The 27,812-nt window shown below is 48.0% G+C and overlaps 1 protein-coding gene across 1 annotated transcript; it reads left to right on the forward strand.

Moving 5' to 3' along the window:
- Positions 1 to 27,622, forward strand: Afg3l1 (AFG3 (ATPase family gene 3)-like 1). The gene is given in 17 exon segments (NM_001108456.3): positions 1 to 161; positions 4,735 to 4,822; positions 5,460 to 5,534; positions 8,983 to 9,068; positions 10,213 to 10,362; positions 11,713 to 11,781; positions 13,184 to 13,308; positions 14,150 to 14,420; positions 17,119 to 17,256; positions 17,479 to 17,632; positions 20,092 to 20,199; positions 21,090 to 21,215; positions 23,856 to 23,966; positions 25,305 to 25,420; positions 26,687 to 26,887; positions 26,965 to 27,159; positions 27,293 to 27,622. Coding segments are annotated over 17 exon segments (2,370 nt in total). The 5' UTR covers positions 1 to 23; the 3' UTR covers positions 27,512 to 27,622.
- Positions 27,623 to 27,812: the final 190 nt, after the last annotated feature.

The following is a 27,812-nucleotide window of genomic DNA, read 5'->3' on the forward strand; positions in this document are numbered from 1 at the left end:
CGGCGCGAGGTCAGGGCCGGGGGATGTTACTCCGGCTGGTGGGGGCGGCGGGCACTCGGGCCCTGGCCTGGCCTTTCTTCAAGCTGTGGCAATGTGGCGGATGTGCAGGAAGCGGCGGGACAGTCTGGAGCAGCGTGCGGGCCTGTGGCATTGCTCTGCAGGTGAGCAGGGAAGCACTGTGTTCATAGGTTCCGGGCGGCGTGGCGGGGGCTGCGCTGGACGTCGCAGTGACGTCATCTGCCTGCGGCGGGGTCGGGCGCAGCTGCTTTCTTGATTCCTGCTCCAGACTCCACTAGTGCCGCTGATCGCAGCCCTTGAGCGGGTGCGATATAGCCTCTATCCATTTAGCTACTGTAGGACCCCATTTAAAAGGCAGCCTTTATTCATTAAGGAGGCGTACTAAGCAGAGAAAGATGGCCATCATAGGATTCCCGCCGTTGATGCTTCTTTATTTTAGATAGTTTGGCCTTAATAGACATTTTACCACCCATCACAGGGTGTGCATCTGCCAATAGTAAGGAGGCCCACCAGGGAGAAAGATAGCTATATTGAGAATACCCATCCTGATTCTCCATCTTCAATTAAACATGTGTTGTCACTCAGAGGGGCGGTACAGCTCTTCTTCCTCAACTCATTTTTGGTCTCGTTGTTCCCTCTTTTTTTTTTTTTTTTTTTTTTTTTTTTTGGTTCTTTTTTTCGGAGCTGGGGACCGAACCCAGGGCCTTGCGCTTCCTACGTTGTTCCCTCTTAATATAACGGTAGTGTGGCTTAACTGTCCATGAGCAAGTGTCCATTTACCCCAGATAGGGCACTTAGGATAGGTCAAAAGTGGAATCATTTCTCTAGCTTTGTAAACCAATGACCTTATTGGAATTAAATATGGCTACACGGGGGGAAGGGTTACTTACAGGAGTGACTCAAAAGCAGTTTCATCCTTAAAAGGTAACAACCCAAGGAAAACCTGCATTCCTGGGCTTCCTGCAAAACCTACAATCAGCACCACTGAAGAGGCTCCCCTCCCCGCAGCCGTTCTCTTCTGCCTGTAGAAGTTTGGGGATGGGCCCTGTGGATTTGTGAGCTCCTGAGCATAGGGGTTATGAGGCATCTAAGAGCTTCCTTCTCTGCAGGAGGGAGTCTTTGGGTTTGGAGGAGGAGGTAGCTGCCCAGAGCATAGGGAAAATGCTCACGGGTTTGTTTCTAGTGCTGTGCACTGCACAGTCATTGCGGGTCATGTCACACATCCTGTTCTGGTGGGTGACCTGTTGGAGATCGTCATATAGTGAGCGTTCCAGGTCGTTATAGCTCAGGCAGCTCTTGAGTTACAGAGCTGCTGTGGGCCTATGTCTTTGTGAAAGAAGTATGTTGAATGGTCTTTGGCTGGGTCGGGTGGCCTTTCGTGGAGAGACTTGAGTGCCCATTCACCTTAGACAGAGCTCTGATAACAGACCAAAGAAAGATGTTGTGCGACACTGCTATTAGGGAACGAACATTTACCCACCGCAGGTAGGAGCAGACAACAGACCACAGTATGGATAGCACCAGAGTCCATCTGGTGATCCTGTGAATTTTAGTGGAGTTATTTACTGGAGCAGAAATGACTCTGACGGCTACATCAGAGCCCACGCAAGCATGGGAGGCAGACAGCTCAGGAAAGCTAGAAACATGGGGCATGCCCGTTAGAGAGTGACCTTTCCTAGTGGCTCGGTTGGTCTGAGCCTCTTCCAGACAGCTCAGCTGTCAGAGAGTCTTCTAGGCCGCTTGGATAGCCTCTGTCTCATCCAGGTTGCTAGGCTACTCCCTGCTTCTCTGGGGCAGCTGGGCTTTTCTCAGAGTCTGTCTTCGCTGTGGTTTGTTTTGTGAGAGTGACTCTCAGCAGTGTATTTTTGAGAGGGAAGGGCCTCTGGTCAGTCTCCGGGATTTGCTGAAACTGTTTTGAGCTGTTGTTCTATCTTTTGGAGCGTTCCTGTAGGATTGATGACTGCTGAAGTGCAAGCAAACATTCCCACCCAAGCCAAGACTTAGTGGATCACCAAGTTTGTCGAGGCTGCTTAAAGGAACATGGGCAAGCCAGAGGCAGCCGTATCACTGAAAACCCCACCCCAGTGTGGGCTCCACTGGAGAGTCTCCTCTCTGAGCAGTTGTTTTAGCATGTATAACTTTGGTAGTGGCACTGTGGATCTTGTAACTTTGAGCTTCCTGAGACTCTCACCAGGGAATTCCCTGCCTGCAGAACTGTGAGGCTGACTCACGTTCTCTATCAGAAGAACTCATTGTTGATACTTTGTTGGTGAGGGGATATGGTGTGAACAAATCAGGCAAGAGCTGCTCTCGTGGCTGCTGTCCTCAGAAGGCTATATGATCTGTGGGCTGAGAGGTTCCCTTAAAACCTGGAACGCAGCAGCGACCTGCTTTCTAGTTATAGATTTTAACACTCAGGCTTCAAGAGAAGCCTGTGTTGTCAAGTTTTTCAGGTAATTTTATTTTATTTTGAGGCAGGGTCTTACTCTGTGACCCTGGATGACCTGGAATTCACTGTGCTGGTCTTTTTTTTTTTTTTTTTCTTTTTTTCTTTTTTTTCAGAGCTGGGGACCAAACCCAGGGCCTTGCGCTTGCTAGGCAAGCGCTCTACCACTGAGCTAAATCCCCAACCCTACTGTGCTGGTCTTGAACTCACAGATCCACCCACCTCCTAGCAGTGGATTATGGGATTGAAGGAATGTGCCTGACACCCAGCCTCCGTGTGATCATGCTTATTCTAAGGTCTGTCTGAAACAGTGATTGAGTAATGGCAGGTGTGGAGGTCCTGTGAGATAGGAAGGAAAGGACGGGGGAGAGAGAAATGCTGTGGGACTTGTTCAGCTAGGGTAGAACATAGAAGTGCAGGCAGCCTGGCCAGGCATGTAGAATAGCAACGTTGCCTTGGAGCAGGTACAGCTGGTATGTTCTGTGTTACAGGAATGAAGAAGGGTTGAATGAAGTGGCCAAGTCAGGAGATAGCGGCCTTCTAAGGCCCGCTTGTGTCAGCTGTCTGTGTTGGAGGGACACAGATGCGGATCTGCTGTGTGGTCTGACTAGAAAGAGCCTCCACAGGCCACAATCATAACTTGGCTTTGTGCATGACAGATATTACTGACTCACACATAGCTGATGTCGCGAACCTAAAGTAATCAGAAAAGGGACAAAGTAACCGTTGTCCCAGTTACTTTCCTATGCTCTGATAAAACCCTGTGACCAAAACAGTTCATACAAGAAACCCGATGCTTTCAGAGGTTTAAGAGTTTGTGAGGGTGGAGAAGGCAAAAACAGTGGAGAACTCTTATCTCACAGGCAGGTGGCAGAGAACAGACCAGGAATGACAGGAGACATTTCAAGTCTCAAAGCCTGCCTCTGTGACACACCTCCTCCTCCAAGACCACACACTTCCCAGTTCTTCCCAAACAGCTCATCAGCTGGGGACCAAGCTTCAAACCACAGGGCCATTTGTAGTCACACTGCCACAATCTGTGCCCTGGCCTCCTTAGATTCCTGGCCGTAGCATAACACAATGCATTTGCTTCTGCCTCAAAACTCCTCTTAGTCTGTCAGTGTTTAAAAGTCTAGTCTCTTCTGAGACTCAAGGTAATTTTTCATTTTTCATCACAAATAGGACTTTTTTTTTTTAAAGATTTATTTTATTATATATAAGTACACTGTAGCTGTCTTCAGACACACCAGAAGAGGGCATCGGATCTCTTTACAGATGGTTGTGAGCCACCATGTGGTTGCTGGGAATTGAACTCATGACCTCTGGAAGAACAGTCGGGTGTTCTTAACCACTGAGCCATCTCTCCAGCCCCCAAATCGGACTTTTTATTTGTCATTATTAGCAAATCTGAGTTTTAAGCCTCTGCCTCCAGAGTGCTGGGGTCAAAAGTGGCATCACCATGTCCAGTCAAATCAGCTACATAAAACATGAGAATTAAGAACCAGGTGGTAGGGAAGAAATACGCTTGAGGGCATAAATGTGGTCATCTTAAGGGATGCCTTTTTTTTTCCTTTAATTTTAAGGAATGGTCTTGTAGCCCATACTGACCTTGAACTCACATCTATCCTGCCTTAACCTCAGATGCTAAGATTGTAGGTATGGACAATGGTATTTATCTCCCAGCATTTTAGTATCTTTGTGCACACGCCATAGCCGGCATGACAGCTTCTGGGAGTCATTCTGTCCTTCCCTCATCTAGAATTTAGGATGCTGGGCTGGGAAGCAAGTGTATTTACCTGCTGCACCATTTTACCTAATTTAAAGGTCTCACTATGTAGCCCGGGCTGCACTTAAATTCCCTGTGGGCCTCCTGCCTCAGCTTCCAAAGTCCTGAGATTACAGGTGAGTCACCAGCCCTGTTTTGTAATTTTGTGTGGGTCTTTTCATAGACCTGGACATCCTGGAACTCAAGTGTGTAGACCAGGCTGGTCCTTGAATTCTGAAGAGCCGCCTACCTCTGCCTCCCAAGTGCTAGGACTAAAGGCATGCCCACCTCTGCCTGGCTGGAGATGATAGCCATAAAAAAATTCTCTAGAAGTCTTTACAGTGACTTTAGTTCATATTTATTCTGCTTGGATATTTAAATAGGTAAACAAAATGACAGGCTCATACCTGAGTTTGAATTCCGGCCCTTGCATCCTGTCCTGGCCGCTCTTGAGAGGATGTGGCATTGGTCACAGAAGCACCCAATCTCCTATCTCCTGTTCCAGGGTCGTCTGGGGAGATGCTCGCAGCAGCTGGCTCTGCAGGGAAGACTGACTTCATTTTCCCCGAGCCTGTACTCAAAACCTCCCAAAGGTACTGGCCTACCTCCTTCACTAGTGCCACAGATCAATAGGACTAGTGTGACTCGCTCAGTGTCCCTCACATGGACTGAGCAGGTGACAAGGGAGTGACAGCTAAAATGTCTCCGTTCTCCCCTTTCTGGTTTGCATATTGAGCCACCACAGTTGTCTTTCTTACTTTGATCTAACACTGACCCTGGCAAAAGTGAAACCTTCAGAGGGATATTACTGGATTAAATCTTTTGGGAGGTGTGGAAATAACTATGTTTATGCATAGTTTATGCATAGTAGACCCAGCCTCATGTTTGGAAAGTAAAATGCTGTATAGATTAACTACCCAGAACACGGTGCTCTACCTGAAGCCCTTCAGAGCAAGCCGTGGACCTGTGCTCAGTGTTCTGAGCAAAGGGACCATACACGTAGAGGCCAGAGTAGAGGAGCATAGTGCACAGCCCATGTGTCTGCGTTTGACAGGGGCAGCATGTTGTAGGGTCAGTTCAGAACAGTGGGAAGGAAGGGTAATTCTCTTCTTGCTTTCTCAGCCAGCTTTGAGGACAGGATTGTTGCTTTCCTGAGTATGTGGTTTTTGTTTTTTGTTTTGTTTTGTTTTGTTTTAAAAAATGGTAGAACCTCTCCATTTTGTATTTTAGGGTTTGAGAAGTTTTTTAAGAATAAGAAGAACAGAAAAAGTGCAAGCCCAGGAAATTCAGTAGCTCCAAACAAAGGTAAGAAGTCCCATTTGATAAGTCAGACCATCAGGTTTTACAGTTGAATATTTCTAGTTTATTGTAAATGAATTATCTTTTATATAAATATTAGCAGTGAATTAATCCAGTGGCTATATTTCTTTACCTTATGCTAGTCCTGAAAACAAAACACAGAGAAACCAAGATTTATTTAAAATGGCTCTCAATAGCTGAGCAGTTAAATGATTTCCCTCAGCCTCCTGTGCTAACCTGGCTCCTCCCATCCCCAGCCGTGGGTCCTTGGATTTTATTATTGATCTGGCACCTCAGGCATTGGGTGTATTTCTGTGAAATTTTTCCAGACCCCTTCCTCATGGCTCTAAACCCTCCATTTACCTCGAGGATCTGAATGTCTCTTCTCTCTTCCCTATCTCCTTCCTCTGGTTGGCGGACATCCCGCCCTGTTCTCTATTCTGCCCAGCCACTGGGTGATCAGCATTTATTGACAGGGCAGAGAATAAATGGTAAGAATTGTTCACATAACCTTGAGACAGGAGATTCTTGGTATAAGAATTATAATATCCTGTCCAGATTGAAACAAGACAGGAGGGCAGAGAAATCAGCATTTGAATAACACAAGGGTAAACTTCACACACTGCACAAAACCATTACGCCTACAGCTTACTTTTTATTTTTATTTTATATATATATGAGTGTTTTTCCTGCATGTGTGATTGTGTACCATGTGCATGCCTGGTGCCCAGAGAGGCCAGAGGCGAGCACTGGGTCCCCTGGAACTGGAGCTACAGACAGATGTGAGGTGCTGGGACCTTTGTCCTCCGGAAGAGCACCAGTTCTCTTAACGGCTGAGCCGTCTCTCCAGCCCCTTCTCGGAGGGTTTTTTTTCCCTTTTCTATTTTTCGGAGCTGGGGATCGAACCCAGGGCCTTGCGATTGCTAGGCAAGCGCTCTACCACTGAGCTAAATCCCCAACCCCCTTCTCTGAGGTTTATTTGATTGTTTGCTTGCTTTTTGGTTTTTGGGAACATGGTCTTACTGTGTAGCCTTCGGTGGCTTGGAACTCGCTCTGTAACTCAGAAATCTGCCTGCCTCTGCCTCCTGAGTGCTGGGATAAAAGCTGTGCCTGATCATGCCTGGCATGTTTGAGTAGTTTTAAACCGTTGACTGGTGTTGGGGTTTATTTCCATGAGAAGGGAAAAGCAGAAAACGTGGTTGTGTGACGTGAGTGCTGCTTTCCGTTCCTAAGTCAGCCTCTGTCTGTCTGTGTCTTTATCCCCCACAGTTTCTCAGCTTGTTCGGATAAGTCTTGGTAGGTCCTCTTTTTTTTTTTTTTTTTTTTTTTATTGTTTTTGTTTGGGATAGGGTTTTTGTGTATAGCTGTGATTGTTCTGGAACTTGCTCTGAAGACCAGGATGGTCTTGAACTTGAGATCCTCCTGCCTGCCTCTGTCCTCCAAGCTCTTAAAGATGTGGACCACCACCACTCAGCTTTAAGTTTTTTTAAATTAAATTAAATTTATTTTATTCATGCATTCGGGTGGTTTTTGTGCGTGTGTGTTGTGCCCACTAGTGTGCCTCTGTCAGAAGAGGGCGTCAGATACTCTGAGACTGGAGTGATAGTGTGGGCCACCATGTATGTCCTGGGAATCAAGCCTGGGCCCTGTCTAAGGGCATCTGGTGCTTTTAACCGCTGGCGTCTCCCATTACTCTTAGCTTGCATCTCAGTTCAGGGAATTGGATGGGTTTAACCGGTGAGCTCCACCTGCTTAGGTACCTATGAGCGTTAAACAGTGAGAAATACTCACAGGCTTATCGTATGCACGATGGTACAGCTTGCTACCATTTTTTCCCAAGACTAATGTTTTATCTGGAAAAATTGTGTGAATATTTCTGTCTCATTAGTGACGTTGCCATCTCTGGTGTCACTGTGGCCATTTCTGGACTCGCATGAAAGTGTTTTAGGGTTTTAGTGTTGGAGTGGCAACATGACCTAGAACTTTTCCGAATATTGTAAAAGAGACTTAGGGACGATACCTCTTCTTAGAGTTCATAGGTCAAAAGTGTACATATGGGCCATGCATAGTGATGTATGTGTTTTATCTCAGTGCTTGGGAGGCAGAGGCAGGCGGATCTCTGAGTTAGACACCAGCCTGGTCTACACAGTGAGTTCCAGGACAGCCAGGGCTACATAGTGAAATCCTATCTAAAAAAAAAAAAAAAAAAAAAAAAAGGAAAAAGGAAGGAAAGAAAGAAAAAATAAACAATGTATACACCACAGGCAGGCACACATGCATGCACGCAGGAGGCAGGGTTGTTTTCTGCTTACTGACTTACTGCTCTTGAGAGCTGGTAACATGCACCTCGACTCTCTTGAGAAGGGATGTACCTGTGCCAGCCTGCTTTGCCTCCCGCCACCGCCACCCCCTCCCCCGCCCCACCAGCCAAAGTACAGCCATGATGTTTTTAGCCAAAAAAAAAAAATGCTGTTAGACGCTGAAGCCAGGGGATTGTAGGGTTTAGTTTAGTTTAGCCTGGAATACATAACAGAGCCCTGTCTCAAAAAACAAAAACAAACAGCTCCTGTTTGAAGCCCACAAGCAGAATGTAAGTGGTGTTTCTATGATCCAAAGCTGCTTTCAACAATGTCTCCTGGCCTCCTCTTTCCTCTTTTTCCTCTGGGGTTCCGTTTGTTTGTTTTGATGCATTATCATAAGTGTGCATGGGCTCGTAGGCTAGAGGTCACTGTTGGGTGTCTTTTTTTTTAAAGAGTTACTTTATTTATTTAATGTATGTGAGTACACTCTCGCTGTCTTCAGACACACAAGAAGAGGGCATCAGACCCCATTACAGATGGTTGTGAGCCACCATGTGATTGCTGGGAATTGAACTCAGGAACTCTGGAAGAGCAGTCAGTGTTCTTAACCTCTGAGCATCTCTCCAGCCTAATATTAGGTGTCTTAATCACTCTCCACTATATTTTTAATTTTCCTAACTATATTTATTCATTGGTGTGGAGACGGGGGAGAGGGGGTAGGCAGGGCCGGGGAGAGAGAGAGGGTGGTGAGCAGCTTGTGGGAATTGGTCTCTCCTTCCATCACTGGTGTCCCAGGGATGGGAAGGAGGTTATGTGCGTTGTGGCAAATACCTTTACCTGATGACCCTTCTCACCAGCCTACACCTTAGTTTTTGGAAGAGTCTCTTACTGAACCTGGAGCCTGCCGGGTGGTCTAGACTGGCTTTGCCAGCGTGCCTCAGGGATCCTCTGTCTCGTCTGCCAGAGCAATGCAGGGTCTGCAGGCACACATGTCAGTGCCTCAGATCCCCGTGTTTGCATAGCAGGCACCTGACTGAGCTACCTCCCCAGCCTGGTTCTGGTCTTGAGTTCTCGTTCTCTGAACTTCTGTTTGTGTTGTAATATAAAACTCCTCTTTCTCCACCCTCCCTTTTTTTTACATCTCTGAAACATAGAGCCAAAGAATTCTGGCCCTGGAGGAGATGGAGGCCACAGAGAAGGGAAGGGAGATGACTTCACCTGGTGGAAACGGATGCAGAAGGTTTGTGTGTCTCTAAAGACCAGAGCCAGATGTGCTGTTCCTTCCTTACAGGGCGTGGTCCCTGCAGAGCTGAGCCTATGTGTCTGTGTCTTATTTTGTTCCTGCTGTTGGACAAAACTGCTGTGAAACTTGATTTATTCGTTCTGGTTTTTTGGAAGCATGGTCTCCTTCCCTAGCCTTTTGGCCTGAAGCTCACTAGCTCTGGCTTGTGGTGAACCTTCTGCCTCTAACGCTGGAATTGTGGGTATGCACCACCATGCCCTGCTCAGATGTCCTAATGTGTAAATGCTGTACATTTATTCACAATTAAAGAGGCTGGAAACGCACGGTGGGAAAGCTGCTGTCAGCATTTGTAGAGGCTTTGATCTCTGCTTTCAAGGCTCCATTGGTGGTGTCTTGCATATTGCTTTCTCTATAGAGGAGCAATGCTGTATCATTACGTGGCAAGAAGGGACAGTCTATCCTTCAAGACCTTTCATGTTAGCATACAATTCCCATACATGAGGGTGGAATCCTTGTGACTCCATTGCTTCCTAGAGGTCCCACCCTGGACACTTTTGCTGCTGGTGTTAACTTCCAGCGTAGCTTTTTGAGGGACGTAGGCACTTGAAAGATTAAGAAGTTTATGAAATGTGTTGAGACTTCTGTCTAAATTAACAGAGTCCCAGGTAAGAGGTAAGCTCCTGCAAGGCGTGGTGGCTCATGCCTTTACTCCTAGTATGTGAGAGGCAGAGCTAGGCAGAGAGAAGACTGTGCCTTGAGGCTAGCCTGGGCTTTATACCAGAGCTGCATGTTGAAATTGTCATTTCATAAAGTAACCATTCCTAGGGCGGATGTAACTCAGTAGCAGCACTGTGAGCGAGTTTATGCAAAGTCCTGGATTCAGTCTCCAGAGTACACGCATGTGCACACAGTCAGTGGAGAAGAGCTCATCCGAGGATCCTAGCACCTACATTGGGCAGCTTATAGCTGTGTCTAACTCCAGTTTCATAGAACCAAACTCCCTCTTCCGTCCAGCCTCCATGAACACCCCTTTCCAGACACACTTGCACATGCATATAAATACATATGAAAAAGAAAATATTTAAGCAAAAAAACCCCACTTGTTACTTAATTAGAAAATGTGTTATCTTGTTTTCCTTAGGGAGAGTTTCCTTGGGACGACAAAGACTTCCGGAGTCTGGCTGTTTTGGGAGCCGGTGTGGCCTCGGGATTTTTGTATTTCTATTTCCGAGATCCTGGAAAGGAGATCACCTGGAAACACTTTGTGCAGTATTACCTGGCCCGAGGTCTGGTAAGGAGGCTGTATTCTGTCTACTTGGGAAGAAAGCTGTGCAGGAAGTTTGCAGTTCCCTAAGGATGCCGTGAGCTCAAGGAAGGGCAGAGAGAGTCAGGCTACTGTTGATTGATAACCGTCCTCAGAGGCCACCTGGGGCAGAGCCCAGACGTGGGAACTCATAGGGGCAGCTTAGGCCCAGCGTGCAGGCCTGCTCTCCAGCTGGGTGGAAGCTGCCTTAGCCTCAGGTGGTACGCCATCTTTTGTAGCTTGCCTTTTAACTTCTAGTCTTTAGAATTCAGTCTCATGTCTGACTTTCAACTGTTTTCCTTCGCTGTGCCTCTGGCCTCTGTTGGCCAGCACTGGACAGTTTTTGTTTTTGATTTTTTTTTTCAAGACAGGATTTCTCTGTACAACTGTCCTAGGTGTCCTCACAGAGATCCACCTGCCTCTGCTTCCGGGTGCTAGGGTTAAAGATGTGTGGGACCACGCCTGGAGTTTTATTTATTTAACATTTTTTTGTTGTCGTTGTGAACACAATATTTCTGCCTCAGGATCAGGTCTGTGCTCAGGATTTTACTCGTTGGATATGAGAGGTGGCTCAGTAGGGACAGATGCTTGCTCTGCAAGCACGAAGATCAAAGATCCCCAGAACCCACGTAAAAGCTGGACGCACAGCAAGGAGGCCTGTGACCTTGTGCGCCTATGGGGAGAGGGGAAGGGAGGAGAGGAGAGGCCCTGGGAGCTTTGGGCCAGGTCGTCTGCAATACGCAGTGGAAAAGCAGATGTTGTCCAGGATCTACAGCAATTCTCGGCCCCTTCCATAGGGGTCACCTAATACGCAAATATTTACATTATGATTCTTAACAGTAGTAAAATTACAGTTATGAAGTAGCAATGAAATAATCTCATGGCTGGAGTCACCATGACATGAGGGGCTGTATTAAAGGGTCACAGCATTAGAAGGTTGTGAACCACTGCTCTCGAAGAAGGTAGGAGGTGAGGACTGGCCCCTAAACGTGTCCTTTCTTGTCCACATATGTGGGGCGTGTGCACCCGCAATTATACACATCGTGTGTGCGTGCACAGATTTTACTCTCTTGTCAGTGTTAGACTGACTTGTATTTAGGGTTTTAGTACAGTCTGGAATGGAGCTCAGATGTACCAAATTTGAGAGGCCTGAATTCTTGTTTATTTAGGTGAGATAGATTCACGCCTCAGGCGTCTAAGAAACTAAAAGCTGGGCTTCGGAGGCTTGGGGTGATGTGCTGTCTTTATGGTGCAGGGGTGCCCATGACTAGAGCGCTATGGCTGCCTGAATTCCCGGCTGCTGCCTCAGCTGTTACAGCTGCTCTTCTCTCCTCCCAGGTGGATCGGCTGGAGGTTGTGAACAAGCAGTTTGTGCGAGTCATTCCAGTTCCTGGGACCACATCTGAGGTGAGGGTGAATTTGTACCGTGTGTCTGTTTGTTTCTTCGTTTGTTTGTTGGGCTGTGTAGCCCTGTGTCCTGGAACTGTGCAGACTGGGCAGCCTCAAACTCAGAGGTCCACCTGCCTCTGCCTCCTGATGCTGGCATTAGAGGTGCACTACACCACACCAGGCTAAAATCGATTTGTATCATTTTTATTTTGTGTATGCATGTGAGTGCAAGTGCCTACTGAGGCCGAGGCCCTGGATCCCCTTAGAGCTGGAGTAACAGACGATTAGGAGCCTCCTGACTTGGGTGCTGGGAGTCACATTCTGGTCCTTTGTAAGAACAGAACTCCCAGGGTTGGGGATTTAGCTCAGTGGAAGCGCAAGGCCCTGGGTTCGGTCCCCAGCTCTGAAAAAAAGAACCAAAAAAAAAAAAAAAAAAAAAAAAAGAACAGAACTCCCAGTTGCCGAGTCATCCCTCCAGCCCCTAGATATATCATCTTTAAAACATGTAAACTGTACTTGTCCCTTCAGTAAATTACGTTGTAGTTGGCCGACTATCTGTTATTTATGATGGTTTGAGCTGGAGAGATGGCTCAGTGGTTAGAGAAGGCTGGCTGCACCTCTGGAGGTCCCAGCTTGGTTTCCAGCACCCATGGCAGGCGGCTCCTGAGCACTCATAACTTCAGCTCCAGCTTCTGCCGCTCTCTGCTGCTTCCACAGGTTCCAGACGTGAACAGAGTGCATAGACATCCTACATACAAATACTCACACACGAAAAATAGTTTTTTTTTGTTTTTGTTTTTTTTTTTTTTTGGTTCTTTTTTTCGGAGCTGGGGGCCGAACCCAGGGCCTTGCGCTTCCTAGGCAAGCGCTCTACCACTGAGCTAAATCCCCAGCCCCGAAAAATAGTTTTTTAAAAAGAAGTTTAAAAATTGTTCTTATTGTCCTAAATTGATGATGGTGAGTACAGGAAGCTTTAAGACTAACTTTGGGGGGCTGGGGATTTAGCTCAGTGGTAGAGCGCTTACCTAGGAAGCGCAAGGCCCTGGGTTCGGTCCCCAGCTCCGAAAAAAAGAACCAAAAAAAAAAAAAAAGACTAACTTTGGTCCAGTACCATGTAAGAGCTATTTACCAAAATCTGTGAAGAAAGAGTGGGAAGACAGAAGGGCGACTTGGGCTATTGCTGCAACATTTTACACTTTGTCCAGAACTTAAAACCTTGTAGGTTTGCTTGCCCAGAACTGGGTGAGCTGCCTTTTGCATACTGGTTGAAACTGGTTTCAGGAAGGGATTTGTCTACTTCTAGTATCGGAGCTGGGGAAAGCGCCATTTCTGGGAGAGAACACAAGTGTGGATGAGTGTGTCAGAGCCTTTCTCTGTGGGACAAAACAGCATAGACTAAACTTCCTTTTGGTCTCTGCAGAAGTTCGTGTGGTTTAACATTGGTAGTGTTGACACCTTCGAACGGAACCTCGAGTCCGCCCAGTGGGAGCTGGGCGTTGAGCCCACCAACCAGGTCTCGGTGGTTTACACAACTGAGAGCGATGGGTGAGTTCTAGGGATTCGGAGGTCTGTGGGCGACTCTAGTGTAGACATCTGGTTCTGAACACAAAGCATTCAGTGTTTAACGTACTTTGGAGTGACTTTATTTTCTTTTAAATATTATAGCCATCTGCTAATATGTACAGTATCAATACTAAAAGAATGTTTTGTTTTGTTTTTTGTTTGTTTTGTTTTGGTTTGTTTTTTTTCTCCAGACAGGGTGTCTGTAGCCTGGGCTATCCTAGAACTTGCTCTGTATCTCTGTGGATCAGGCTGTCCTCAAACTTAGCATCTGCCTCCCAAGTGCTGGGATTAAAGGTGTGTACCACCACTGCCCCGCATTTTGGTCTACTTTTGTTTTAAACTTTTTTTTTTTTTTTTTTTTTTTTTTGAGATACAGTCTCGCTGTGTTTGCTGCCCAAGTCTCAACTCCTGGGTTTAAGTAATTTTGCTTCAGCCTCCCAAGTATATACCATGACACTGGCTTACGTCTGTTTATTGCTAGGAGAATGCCAGGCAGCCTTTAAAACGTATTGTACAGGAAAAATAAACATATTAGGTATTGATATTTTTGCTAAGTCAGAGTCTCCTGAGGAAAAACTAGGCTCTGTGAGCCCTGCTTGGCCAGAGACTAAGGCCTCTGCCCTACCAAGCCTTCTGTCAGGTGGGTCAGGGCAGGCGTGGAGCAGTTAGGACTGGGCAGACCAGTTCTGCAGACAGACTGTAGGGCATTTTAGAAACTGCTTCTTTTGTGTAGTGGAAGTTTTAGAGTGGTTTTCTCTTTCTCATAACGATGGAACTTCTGACCTTTCTCATAAGGAGCAAATGGTTTCCTTGGATTTTGCAGCTCCCTTCTTAGAAGTCTCGTGCCCACTCTGGTCCTGGTCGGCATCCTTCTCTATGCTATGAAGAGGGGTCCAATGGGGACTGGCCGCGGTGGGCGAGGAGGAGGCCTCTTCAGTGTTGGCGAGACAACAGCCAAGATCTTAAAGAACAACATCGATGTGCGGTTTGCAGATGTGGCTGGCTGTGAAGAAGCCAAACTGGAAATTATGGAGTTTGTGAATTTCCTGAAGAACCCAAAGCAGTATCAGGATTTAGGAGCCAAAATCCCAAAGGTATGGATCTCAGGAGACAGTGATAGTCTAGGCCACAAGGTTGCTGTGATGTAGAGGAGGCAAATATTCAACAAAGTTTCCTTTCCCTTAAGTTTGTATCTCTGTCAATCACAGTAGAGCTCGGAAATAGTGCCTGCAGTAGAGGACATTAGAAGTCCGAGTGTTCGGTAAAATGACCGATGCCTGTAGTTGTAGCACTTGGGAGGTGGAGGCAGGAGGACTAGTTGAGAGTTTAGGGGTAGCCTAGGCCACACAGTGAGTTCATGGCTAGCCTGTGCTATGAGATGCTAGATGTAGTAGATGATACAGTCTCAGAAAACAAAACAAAAACCCCCACATCTGTTGTTTGTCTGTTTTTCATGCTACACTCTCATCTCCAATGTCCTGATGGTGATCTTGTACTCTGAACTCTAGATACAAGGTTTGCTGTTCAGACAGGTCTCGCTAGGTAGCCCAGGCTAGCCAAAGTCTCACTATTGTAGCCCAGGCTAGCCAAAGTCTCACTGTGTAGCCCAGGCTGCTTCCTCACAGAGCTTCACCTGCCTCTGTCTCCCCAGTGCTGGGATTAAAAACATACGGCACCAAGCCCATGAAAAAGGAACCATTTTAGATCTTTTTCCAAGGGCAGGCCATGTGATGGCTTTGTTGGTAGACACCCAATACCAAGTCTGATGAACCAAGTTTGATCCCTTTTCCACATGAGAGAAGGAAAGGGAGAACCATCTTCTGAGTTGTACTCTGACCTCCACGTGTGTTCAGTGGCATATATGTGCCCACACATGCACATTAATAAACAAATGCATTAAGTTGGGTTTGATGTCTCTTGGGGAGGGAACTTTGCCACCAAACCTGACAGTCCGGGCTCTTTTGCTCGCTCTCTCTCTCTCTCTCTGAGACAGACTTGCTCTGTGTAGCCCTGGCTGTCCTAGAACTCCATAGACCAGGCTGGCCTCAAACTTCTAGAGAGACGAGAGATTGCTTCCTCCTGAGTGCGGGATTGAAGGCACCACCACCATCTGGCTGGGGAGTGTCTTAGGGTTTCATTGCTGTGATTCGACACCATGACCACATCAGCTCTTCTAAAGGAAAACGTTTAATCGGGGCTGGTTTATAGTTCAGAAGCTTAGTCCATTATTGTCTGGTGGGAAGCATGGCGGCGTGCAAGCAGACAGGGGCTGGAGAAGTGGCTGAGAGTTCTCGTTCTAGTTTGATAGGCAGCAGGAAGAGGGAGACAGACAGACACGGACAGACAGACAGAGTGGCCCTGGCTTGAGCCTCTGAGACCCAGAGCCCACCCACAGTGACACACTTTCTCCAAGGCCCTGCCTCCTAGTAGAGCATTTTCCTGTGGGCCCGTTGAGTTTATTCTTATTCGAACCACAGGAAGAGTTTTATTTCGTCTCGGACTTCCACGTAAGAGTTCCTGAAGCTGTCGGGGTAGAGCTTGAGCAGGGTGGGTGCCTGGAGGCAGGAGCTGATACGGAGGCCATGGAGGAAGCTGCTCACTGGCTTGCTTCCTGTGGCTGCCTCAACTTGTGTCTTTGTAGAACCCAGCACCATTTGCCCAGAGGTAGCACTGCTCGAAGTGGGCTAGGGCCCCCCACATCCATCATCAATCAAGAAAACACCACACAAACTTGTCTGTCTGCCGGGGCCAGTCTGATAGAAGCATTTTCTCACCTCAGGTTCCTTCTCTCCTGGTGACTGTTGTGTGTGACGTTGACAGATCGCTAGCTGTCAGGGTGTGCCTCAGCACTCGTGTGGAGGTTGTGGACAGCCTCACTTCCGCTGTGTTTGAGATTGGACCTCTTGGTTCTTGCTGCTGCTGTATGCCAGGCTATGGTTTCTGCAGAGTCTCTGCCTCCTGTCTGAGTGCTGCTGTGGCAGAGCCTTTACACTGATTCTGCAGATTCATATGTGGGACCTGGGTCACTGAGGGAGCCGCTCAAAATGAGCTGTATCCACTCTTCAAGCCAGAAGGGCTTGGACAAGATTCACAGCTAGATTTCAGCAGGCAGTGGCTTCACTGCCGGGTGGCAAGTGGAGTCAGGCAGTAACCTCAGAAAGCATTCTGGTGCTTTGAACTAGCTACTCCTAGACCTATTCCTGCAAAACCAGCTCTTCTAAGGGAGGGTCTGATGCTGTGTCTGTGTATAAAGTATGGTGAATACATTAATTGTATATGTGTGTGTGTTCACGTGTACGCAGGCAGACTTGTGTACATGGAGAGAGGGTAGGCCAGAGGACAGCTTTGGGTGTCGTTGCTTAGGAACCCTCCACCATCTGTTTTGAGACAGTCTCATTTGGCCGGTAGCTTGTGAGTAGCCGAGGCTGGCTTGTTGGCCAGAGAGCCCATGAGAGTCAGCCTGCTTCTGCCTTCCTGACACTGTGATTACAAGTCGATGACCTCTGTACCTGACTTTTTACATTGGTTATAGGAATTCCACTCAGATCTTTGTGCCTCCTTACCATCTTACCTCTGCTGAGCCATTTCTCCAATCGTGTGCATCAAGTTGTTAAAGAGATCTAAAAATCCTAGGCTCTGTAAGTGGTGTGTTTGATAAGATTCTTGTTAGTCCTAGAAATTGCCTGTATGTGTTAGGAAACAAATTCCTTTTTAGGTTTAAATAGAAACTGGGCTTGTTCCCAGGGTGTTCTCTGTCTGGCTGGAGAACTAGGTGTCCCTTTTTTATTGCAGGGAGCAATGCTCACTGGTCCTCCTGGTACTGGCAAAACGCTTCTTGCAAAGGCAACTGCGGGGGAGGCCAAGGTGCCCTTCATCACTGTGAATGGGTCGGAGTTCCTGGAAATGTTCGTTGGTGTTGGGCCAGCACGGGTAGGTGACCAGCTCTAGAGGGCGCCAGCAGGGGGTAGGTGACTGGTAGGTGACCAGCTATAGAGGGCGCCAGCACACTTCTTGCCCAGGATCAGCGTCTCCTGTGGCCACAGGCTTTGTGTGGGAACCCTGAGTGCCCCATCCAGAGGGGTGCTGTGCATGAGCTGTCTCATGTGTGATGGGAATGTGAATGACAACATCCGGTCTGGGTTCCTTTTCCAGGTTCGTGACATGTTTGCGATGGCCCGAAAACACGCTCCTTGTATTTTATTCATTGATGAGATTGATGCAATTGGCAGGAAGCGAGGCCGTGGCCACCTGGGAGGCCAGAGTGAGCAGGAAAACACATTAAACCAGATGCTTGTAGAGATGGATGGTGAGTAGGTCTGCGGGGCCCTGTTTCCATAGGAATACATGCATACTCACATTTATATGTACATACACACTCACATGCATACTCACATTTATACGTACATACACACGCACATGCATACTCACATTTATACGTACATACACACGCACATGCATACTCACATTTATACGTACATACACACGCACATGCATACTCACATTTATACGTACATACACACGCACATGCATACTCACATTTATACGTACATACACACGCACATGCATACTCACATTTATACGTACATACACACTCATGCATACTCACATTTATACGTACATACACACGCACATGCATACTCACATTTATACGTACATACACACGCACATGCATGCTCACATTTATACGTACATACACACTCATGCATGCTCACATTTATACGTACATACACACCCACATGCATACTCACATTTATACGTACATACACACGCACATGCATACTCACATTTATACGTACATACACACTCATGCATGCTCACATTTATACGTACATACACACGCACATGCATACTCACATTTATACGTACATACACACGCACATGCATACTCACATTTATACGTACATACACACATGCATACTCACATTTATACGTACATACACACATGCATACTCACATTTATACGTACATACACACGCACATGCATACTCACATTTATACGTACATACACACGCACATGCATACTCACATTTATACGTACATACACACGCACATGCATACTCACATTTATACGTACATACACACGCACATGCATACTCACATTTATACGTACATACACACGCACATGCATACTCACATTTATACGTACATACACACGCACATGCATACTCACATTTATACGTACATACACACCCACATGCATGCTCACATTTATATGTACATACACACGCACATGCATGCTCACATTTATACGTACATACACACTCATGCATGCTCACATTTATACGTACATACACACCCACATGCATGCTCACATTTATACGTACATACACACGCACATGCATACTCACATTTATACGTACATACACACGCACATGCATACTCACATTTATACGTACATACACACGCACATGCATACTCACATTTATACGTACATACACACGCACATGCATGCTCACATTTATACGTACATACACACGCACATGCATACTCACATTTATACGTACATACACACGCACATGCATGCTCACATTTATACGTACATACACACGCACATGCATACTCACATTTATACGTACATACACACGCACATGCATACTCACATTTATACGTACATACACACGCACATGCATGCTTACATTTATACGTACATACACACTCATGCATGCTCACATTTATACGTACATACACACCCACATGCATACTCACATTTATACGTACATACACACGCACATGCATACTCACATTTATACGTACATACACACGCACATGCATACTCACATTTATACGTACATACACACATGCATACTCACATTTATACGTACATACACACGCACATGCATACTCACATTTATACGTACATACACACTCATGCATACTCACATTTATACGTACATACACACCCACATGCATACTCACATTTATACGTACATACACACGCACATGCATACTCACATTTATACGTACATACACACGCACATGCATACTCACATTTATACGTACATACACACGCACATGCATACTCACATTTATACGTACATACACACGCATATGCATACTCACATTTATATGTACATACACACTCACATGCATACTCACATTATATCTCTTCCTACGTAGCCCCTTCCCGCCTCCATCTCCTGAGTGTCAGGAGTATGGGCGTGTGCCACCGTGTCTGGGCGGCGCCGTCTGAGTTTCAGGAAGAGCTCTCTCAGACAAACATGAGTGAGCAATAGTGTTTGACCCTCAGAGAGCTCCTCCTGCACCTGCCAGGAGGCAGGAGATTAGCCTGGATGAGGGCATCTGCTCCCCTGGAGAGGTGCACAGTCACATGAGTGTCCCTTCGTGCACATAGGGCAGAGTGGACTCAGCCATACCCCTTTCTCTTGGACCTTGTTCTGCTGACCTCAGAGCAAGTCTAGCCAGGCCGTCCCTCTGTCACTCTGGGCATTGTCCCAGCTTCTGAGTTTGGAAAAGCTTGCACTGGATCTTTGGTAGATTTTGTCTTTAGGATGATGTCGAGGTTCGTGAACCCTTCCTGGGTTTGGTATTTTGCCAGGGAGTCACAGAGTCAGCCGAACTCAGGTGTAATCCAACACAAAGGCCACACAGCAGAAATACTCAAAAGGGAAAGCACGGAAGTGGTTTGTGGAGAGCAGGTGCAGCTTCTAGAATTGTCTCCAGGAACAAGCTGTGATGGCTGGGAATGGCCATGCAGCCTCTGGTGTTGCCTGGGCTTTGTCATTAACCAGCCTCCGTTCTGTTTAGGGTTCAACTCTACCACTAATGTGGTAGTGTTAGCCGGCACCAATCGCCCTGATATCCTTGACCCAGCCCTGACACGGCCTGGCCGGTTTGACCGCCAGATCTACATCGGTGAGTGCATGGCATGTGTGTCTTGGGTGTGACCCTCAGCCCCTGAGGTTAAAGTCGTGGAGAACTTGTTTTCTAAGCCTTTGGAGTCTCGGTGCTGGGTCCCACGTAACGTTGTGGGGATGATAGTTGTGTTTGGCCTCTCCGGATGTCCTTGTGAACACAGGTAAGAGTGTTGTAGGGCGAGTCTGTTGTCCAGATTTTATTTTCTTCCCTTCTCCTTCTCCCTGATGGTCCAGTACATTAACCTTCCCTTAACAGTTCCCAAGGGGAACACATTGGTCTTGTGTTCAGGACCATTTCTGTTGGGTCACGTAGCCGTGGGCAATGGACTTAATATTAGAAGGTGGGAAGGTTTGTGTTTGAGTTGGTTAGAGTGTGTGACTGTTAGAGTGAGTGTGTATGAGTGCATATGAGAGTGAGTGTGTGAATGTGTTAGTATGTTATGTGAGTATGAGTGTATATGTGTAACAGTGTGTGTGTAACAGTGTGAGTGTGTGTGAGATCGAGTGATTGCGTATTGTGTATGAGCATGTGAAAGTGATTTTGAGCATAATATATGTTTGAGTGTGTGTGTTGTATGAGAGTGCTCACGTGGAGGTGAGAGTGTGTGCGAGTGTGTGTGTCAGAGTGTCGTATGTATGTGTTTTACTGGTGATTGACCCCAGTCCTTGCTAACTCTACCAGAGAGCTACATACCTCATTCAGGAAAGTGCTTGGATGGCAGCATTGCCCAGGACAAGAGCACTTGGGACTTTTTGACCATTTTCAACCTTGCTGCAGTCGAATGTTGGAGGCAGGGAGCTCTGCTGCTGTTTTATGAAGTGGTTGTGGGGAAACCCTTTTCAGAAGCTCTGAGAACATAGTCTTGTGTGTCTCGTTCTCTTTGTTAGGCCCCCCTGATATCAAAGGCAGGTCCTCTATCTTCAAGGTCCACTTGCGTCCACTCAAGCTGGATGAAAGCCTCACCAGGGACGCTCTTTCGAGGAAGCTGGCAGCTCTAACTCCAGGCTTCACTGGTGAGTGTTTCTTGGCTGAGCACTCACTTAGCAGGGGCCATTATATGTTCAGCTGTACATTCGGTCCTGGTAAGTGCTCGCCCTGGTCTGTAGAACTTTGAACCTCATCTTTTCCTCTCAAAACTTAGTCTCTGCTACTAGGGTTCTTGTTTCCCTACCAGAGTTGTTTGAACCCCAGAAGTGGGTGGAGACCTATGCAGAGGAGTTTCTGTCCTGTCTGTCTCTCCAGAGCAGCCCTCTAAAACCCAGTTGCCTCATGACTCCTGCGGCACGTGGTTGGCAGGTCTTCTGACCCCAGCTCTCTCCTCCTGCCGTTTGGAGCATTACGAGTGTCGTCCCTCCGGTTCCCTGTAGCATCTTGCTCAGCACTGGGCCAGGCGTACGTTTGTCTGGTGTGGCAATGAGAAGGCTGTGCCAGGCTAATGTGAAGGGCCTCCTTGGTATTCTGTGTAGAGTCCTTCTGCCCAACCTCCTGCCCCTCGTAGAGCTCAGGTGTCCACCCGCATGTACAGCTAAGAAACAGGAGATTGCTGCCCGGGCTTCAGTTTCCTTGCTGAGCCTCTAAGGAGCTGAGGGAATTCAACACTGTCCACCGTGGGAGGACTGAGCTTCCCCATAACTCACGCCGACCCACTCCCACATGGACTTCAGGATGCCACTTCACCGACGTGCGTTTCCGGGGCAGGGCTCGTGGCTAAGGTTGTTTGCTGCTCTTCCAGATGAGCAGAGTGTAGTTGCCAACACCCATGGGTGGATCACAGCTGCCTGTAACTCTCGCTCCAGGGACCTGATGCCCTCTTCTGGTGTGTCTGAAGACAGCTACAGTGTACTTATGTATAATAAATAAATAAATCTTTAAAAAAAAAAGAGAGAGCCTTGGGCCTGTTGCCACAGTACCACCAGTTAGACCTGCAGAAGGACAGGACAGAAAATAAATGCAGCGGAATATTTAAAGGTATGACAACACAAAACTTCCCAAACTAAAAGAGACAGGAATGCATGCATATGTCCAAGAAACTCAGTGACCTCAAATGTAGGAGTAAACTCAGGCCCGCAGTAAGACTCATGCGGCAAGGATGAAATCCAGAAGGAACGAGAGACTCGAGCTCCAGAGTGACACAGGGTCCTTGGTGATGAACTCCGAGCTTCTGTTTAGAAACCAGAGCCTGGAAATGCTGAGAAGCCGCGAGGGCCGGAGTGACTTCACAGACTGTGACAGGCAGAGGGGCTTCCTGCAGACCTGCCCCGCAGGAATGAAATGCAGGCCGCTCTCCAGGCCGGAGCAGGAGCCGAGAGACGGTAACTTGAGGCCATAAGGAGAGACACGTTTACAAAGATGACTGTGTAGGCACTTTTTTTATTTTTAATTTTACATATTTTTTTTATTTTTTGGCTTATAACTTTTCCATGTAATATTTTTTTAAAAAATTACATAAAACCAATTATAGATCTGTATTAAGGAGCACAGTCCATAAAGGGCTCCCTTGGATCCCTACAAGGAGGTGGGAGGTAAGAAGAGCAGAGTGTTTTCTTCTGAAAGCCAGAAATGGAAACACTGCTACTGACTTTTAAAATTAAAAGTGGAGCTGGCTGCAAGGCCCTCCTAATGCCCAGTCAATCTTGTAAAAGTCGAAGGACTCACACTTTGCTACGGAGGCACTGCTGTTGGGTTTTATATAAAAATACTTTTTAAAAAAAGGAAGCCAGAATATGTTCTATAGAGCTGGCTGGGTATGGTGAGGCGGGAGCAATGCCTTGCGAGGCCATGCCAAAGCAGTCCTTCCTCCTGAGGTACCAGCCACACAATGGATATGGAATAGAGTTTATTTAGGGCCTGGAAAGGGAAGTTGAGAAGGGAGTAGAGAAAGAAAAGGACAGAGAGAGGAGAGGAGAGGCTGTGAATACAGGGAGTGGGGAATGGGGAGAGGGAGAAACAGTTCAGGCAGAGAAGGGGCAGAGAAGAGAGCAGGGAGGGGTGAACAGCCCCTTTTATAGTAAGCCAGGTAACTGGAGTGGAGCCTAGAAGGAAGGCTAACATCCCTCCGTTTTTGTGTAATTAGAAAAAGGAAATGCTAGAAAGAGGCGATGGTGAAGCAGGAATAGGGTCGTCGTGAGCTTTAGTCACTTCCTGCTGACTTTGGAGCGCTGTGTCTCTGGGAAACCAAAGAAAATGGGGATGCAGATGTTGGTCTAGTCTTGGAGAGCTGGCTGCCTCCTTGCTGTGGAGGGTCTGAGGGACCATCTGTGGGTAGAAGGAGCAGGTCCAGTGGAAGCATCTGTGTGTGTGAGTGTAGATTGGAGCATCTCTGGGTGGCTTCTCCCAAGCCGTCCTGATGTCTCCCAGGCGGTCGTCAGTTTCTTCATGTTGACAGTGCTGTCCATCACATTAGTAAGCTTACAAAAAATTAATGTAGCGCTTGTCTCTATAATACATGAATTATTTCTCAATACAGTTGGGAAACTAGCCAGAAACTTTGGCAACATTAATACTGCTGCCCAGTGAAGCAGTTTCTATCTACTATCTACATTGTCTGCTGTGGTTTAACCTGGCTTCTTCTTGAGATTTTTCCTTTAATAAAGTGATCTCGGTGGAACGCCAGCAGCCAGAAACACTGACTCTGCTTTGTTCTCCTGCCTCAGGTGCTGACATTTCCAACGTGTGCAATGAAGCAGCCCTGATTGCTGCCCGTCATCTCAGCCCCTCTGTCCAGGAGCGGCACTTTGAGCAAGCCATCGAGAGGGTCATTGGAGGTAAGCCCACATACATCCCCGGGATGCACAGACAATTTTGGATAGCCCAGCCTCATTTCAGCATGCAGGAAACATCTGCTTGATGTCAGAACCAGGGCTGTCCCGCTGTTCTCAGTCCCCTCTGAAGTGTGTGAGGCCCTGGGAAGCCAGAGCTGGGTTTGGATATAGAGGCAGGGACAGTCTACTTGGAGGGGGAGAATGGAGCTTGGATAAATGATGGTCCCAAGGAAAAGCCTGTGTGAGGCAGGGGCCGTCCCAGGTTTCCCGTGCTTGAGTTCTCATGGGACAGCAGTTAAAGGGTGTTAATGTGTTTCCTCACCTGCTCCTGTCTCCAGCCAGCACACTGGCCACCCCGGTAGTTCAAGCAGAAGCCTGGAGCAGCCGAGCCAGCTGCACTAGCCAGGCAGGAACTCAAGTTTGGTGGACTAGGGCTCATCTCTTAGGGCGCTGAGACTGAGAGCTGACAAATGGCGCTGTGGCTGGTCTGGTGTGGTTCCTGGAGAGGGGATCAGACAAATGGTAGTGTAGATCCGTCCCTGAGTCAAAGCTGAAGTATGTCCAGGTTAGCAATCATCTCAGGGCTTTATCACCGAGGTATGGTGTGTGAAGGACACGCAGTCCTGAGGGCCGCTCCAGCAGCTCAGCTCGGGTGAGCTGCCCAGTCAGTCCTTACAGTGGTGTGCACAGCTCGGCACACAGTGTTATCTGCACCTGCTGTCAGTGCGCGTTGGCCGCTGACAGCGTCCTCTTGGTATCGCTTGGGTGTTGCTTCTTGACACAGAACAGAAAGTGATCCTGGGATTTGGACTTAGGAGTTGATTGACTGAGAGTGGCTTGCTTTAAACATTTTGTTTTTAGATTTATTTTTATTTTTCTGTGTGTGGATTTTTTTTCCTACATGTATGCCTGCGTATAACATGTGTGCAGTACCCATAGAATCCAAAAGAGGGTGTGTGTCAGATCCCTTGGGAACTGGAGTTACATGGTTGTGAGTTGCTGTTTGGGTGCTGGGAATCAAACCCTAGACCTCCCAAAGAGCAGCCAATGCTCCTAACCTGCTAAGTCGTCTTTCCAGCCCCAATGGCTTTCCAAAGCAGAATGAGTCCGGTTTGGATACAGTGGGTGAATGGAGTGCCCTCCAGTTCTGGGAGAGGAGGTGGATTTTAAAGCAGAGGAGAGAGGAGCTGGAGCTCGGGAAGACCGTCTGATAGAGGGGAGCGGTTCCTGACTAGGCTTTGGGACTGGGGTCTGGCAGTCAGTCCCAACTGCCCGTTCCCTGTGGGGGTTGGGAGTGGACATTATTCCCTTGTTTCTCACTCCTTGGAATGTGGTTTGTAGGCCTTGAGAAGAAGACCCAGGTCCTACAACCCAGTGAAAAGACAACTGTAGCCTACCACGAGGCGGGGCACGCAGTGGTGGGCTGGTTCTTGGAGCATGCAGACCCTCTGCTGAAGGTCAGTCGCTCAAGCTGTGTTTATCAGCTGACGGCCTTGGCAGCCGCTAGGCCCAAGTGCTGTCTCCAGCTTTCTAGGTGTCAGCCCACATGGGTACAGCACACTCACAGACGTGATTCTACAGCTCTCCTACTCTCCTTTCTGTGTGAGTGTGTGCACTCGCGTGCGTGAGTGTGTGCGTGCCTGCCTGCCTGCCCGTGTGTACACACATGTGATGGTCAGAGGTGAGAGCCAGTCTTCTCCTACTGTCTGGGTCCCAGGCATTAATCTGGTCATATGGCTTGGTGGTTAGAGCCTTCACTGTCTGACCTCTCCCCCAGTCTCCCTTACTTTTCACGGACTTTGTGGGACTGTAATTTCAGATTCCTCTTGGGGCAGAGAGGCAGAGCAGGAGGCATTAGGTCTGGGTGGGACTTAGCTTAAGGATTAAGCTTTGGCTCTGACTCTTTTTTTTTTTTTAAAGATTTATTCATTTATTATATATAAGTATACTGTAGCTATCTTCAGATATACCAGACGAGGGCATCAGATCTCTTTACAGATGGTTGTGAGCCACCATGTGGTTGCTGGGAATTGAACTCAGGACCTCTGGAAGAGCAGTCAGGGCTCTTAACCACTGAGCCATCTCTCCAGCCCTTGGCTCTGACTCTTATGCAGGTAATTGTGCATTTGAATCCTGGAGAGCCTCTGTTACCTGGTCAGACTCTGAGTCCGTTCGGGTGGGCACACTCCTCAGGGAACTCCATTGGTCTGTAGTGGGCTCAGGCTCCCGGCTCTTAGTCTGCCATTTTCAGTCATAAGGGACTATGGCCACCTCAGGGCCTAGAGAAACAGTGTTTGAGGCTGACAACGTGTAGGCTTTTTTTAAAGATTAATTTTAGCTTTTTGTTTAGATTTATGTGTATGCGTGTGAGTGCTTGGCCTGCATGTTTGCCCTCAGCACAGGGGGATACAGATGCTTGGGAGCCACTATGTGGGTGGTGGGAACTGAACCCAGGCCCGTTTGGCGAAAGCACAGCCAGTGCTCATCTGTTGAGCTCTCTCCTGCCTTTTTTATTGTATCGTGTGGGCGTGTCTGGGCGTGTCTGGGTGTGGGTTTGCTCACATAAGGGCAAGCCTCACAGAGTCTGGAAGGGGGCCTCTGATTGGGGCTGGAGTTCCAGATGGTTGTAAGTCCCCCAATGTGAGTTCTGGGAACTTGAGTTTGAGCAGTGCATGCTCTTAACCTCTGACCTGTTTCTGCAGCTCCGGGTTCTTATTTTTCAGGTATCCATCATACCTCGGGGTAAGGGGCTGGGCTACGCGCAGTACCTTCCCCGTGAGCAGTACCTCTACACCCGCGAGCAGCTCTTCGACCGCATGTGCATGATGCTGGGGGGCAGGGTGGCCGAGCAGCTGTTCTTTGGTCAGATCACCACAGGGGCTCAGGATGATCTGAGGAAGGTCACCCAGAGTGCCTATGCCCAGGTAAGGGGCAGTGTCCTACTGTGTGGCCCTGTTTGTTCCCTTGGACATGACTTACCTGGGCTCCTCCTGTTCTTCAGATTGTGCAGTTCGGAATGAGTGAGAAACTGGGCCAGGTATCCTTTGACTTCCCCAGACAAGGCGAGACCATGGTGGAGAAGCCGTACAGTGAGGCCACTGCCCAGCTCATTGATGAAGAGGTGCGGTGCCTTGTCAGGTCTGCCTATAATCGGACCCTGGAGCTGCTTACACAGTGCCGGGAGCAGGTGGAGAAGGTGAGGGGGCCCAGGTTAGGGTATGTGCCATGCTGATCTCTGTGGGCTGCCTAGCTCGGGTTGTGTCTGGGTCAGGACCACTAAGTACCTTCTGTCCCGGGCACAGCAGCCTGATGGTGGCCCTCCTTTTCAGGTTGGCAGGCGACTGCTGGAGAAAGAAGTGCTGGAGAAAGCCGACATGATAGAGCTCCTGGGCCCCCGGCCCTTTGCAGAGAAGTCCACCTATGAGGAATTTGTAGAGGGCACCGGCAGTCTAGAGGAGGACACATCCCTTCCTGAGGGGCTGAAAGACTGGAATCAGGGGCGGGAGGAACGAGGCACTGAGCAGAGCTTGCAGGAGAGCCCTGCGTAGCCTGTGGCCATCAGTGGTGGCTGTGACCACTGATGACTGGGAGCTGCTCAGCCTTGGCAGAGCAGTGTCAGAGTAACTGAAAAACCAATTAAAACAGGTGACAACTGCAAACAGACGTTTCAGAGAAGACCATTCAAAACCCACAGAAAGGAAGATAGGACCTGGCATCCAGCCGGGAAGATAGCTGAGGGAGCAAAGGTGTGGCCTGAGACCATAGGCCCTGGACCTGGAGGCGGCCAGTTCAGACAGGAGAGGAAGCTGGACTCTGGCTTCTGTGAAGCCCTGAGTGATGTCTTTTGTG

This window comes from Rattus norvegicus, chromosome 19 (genome assembly GCF_021556685.1).
Source record: "Rattus norvegicus strain SHRSP/BbbUtx chromosome 19, alternate assembly SHRSP_T2T, whole genome shotgun sequence".
Classification (NCBI taxonomy): Eukaryota; Metazoa; Chordata; class Mammalia; order Rodentia; family Muridae; genus Rattus; species Rattus norvegicus.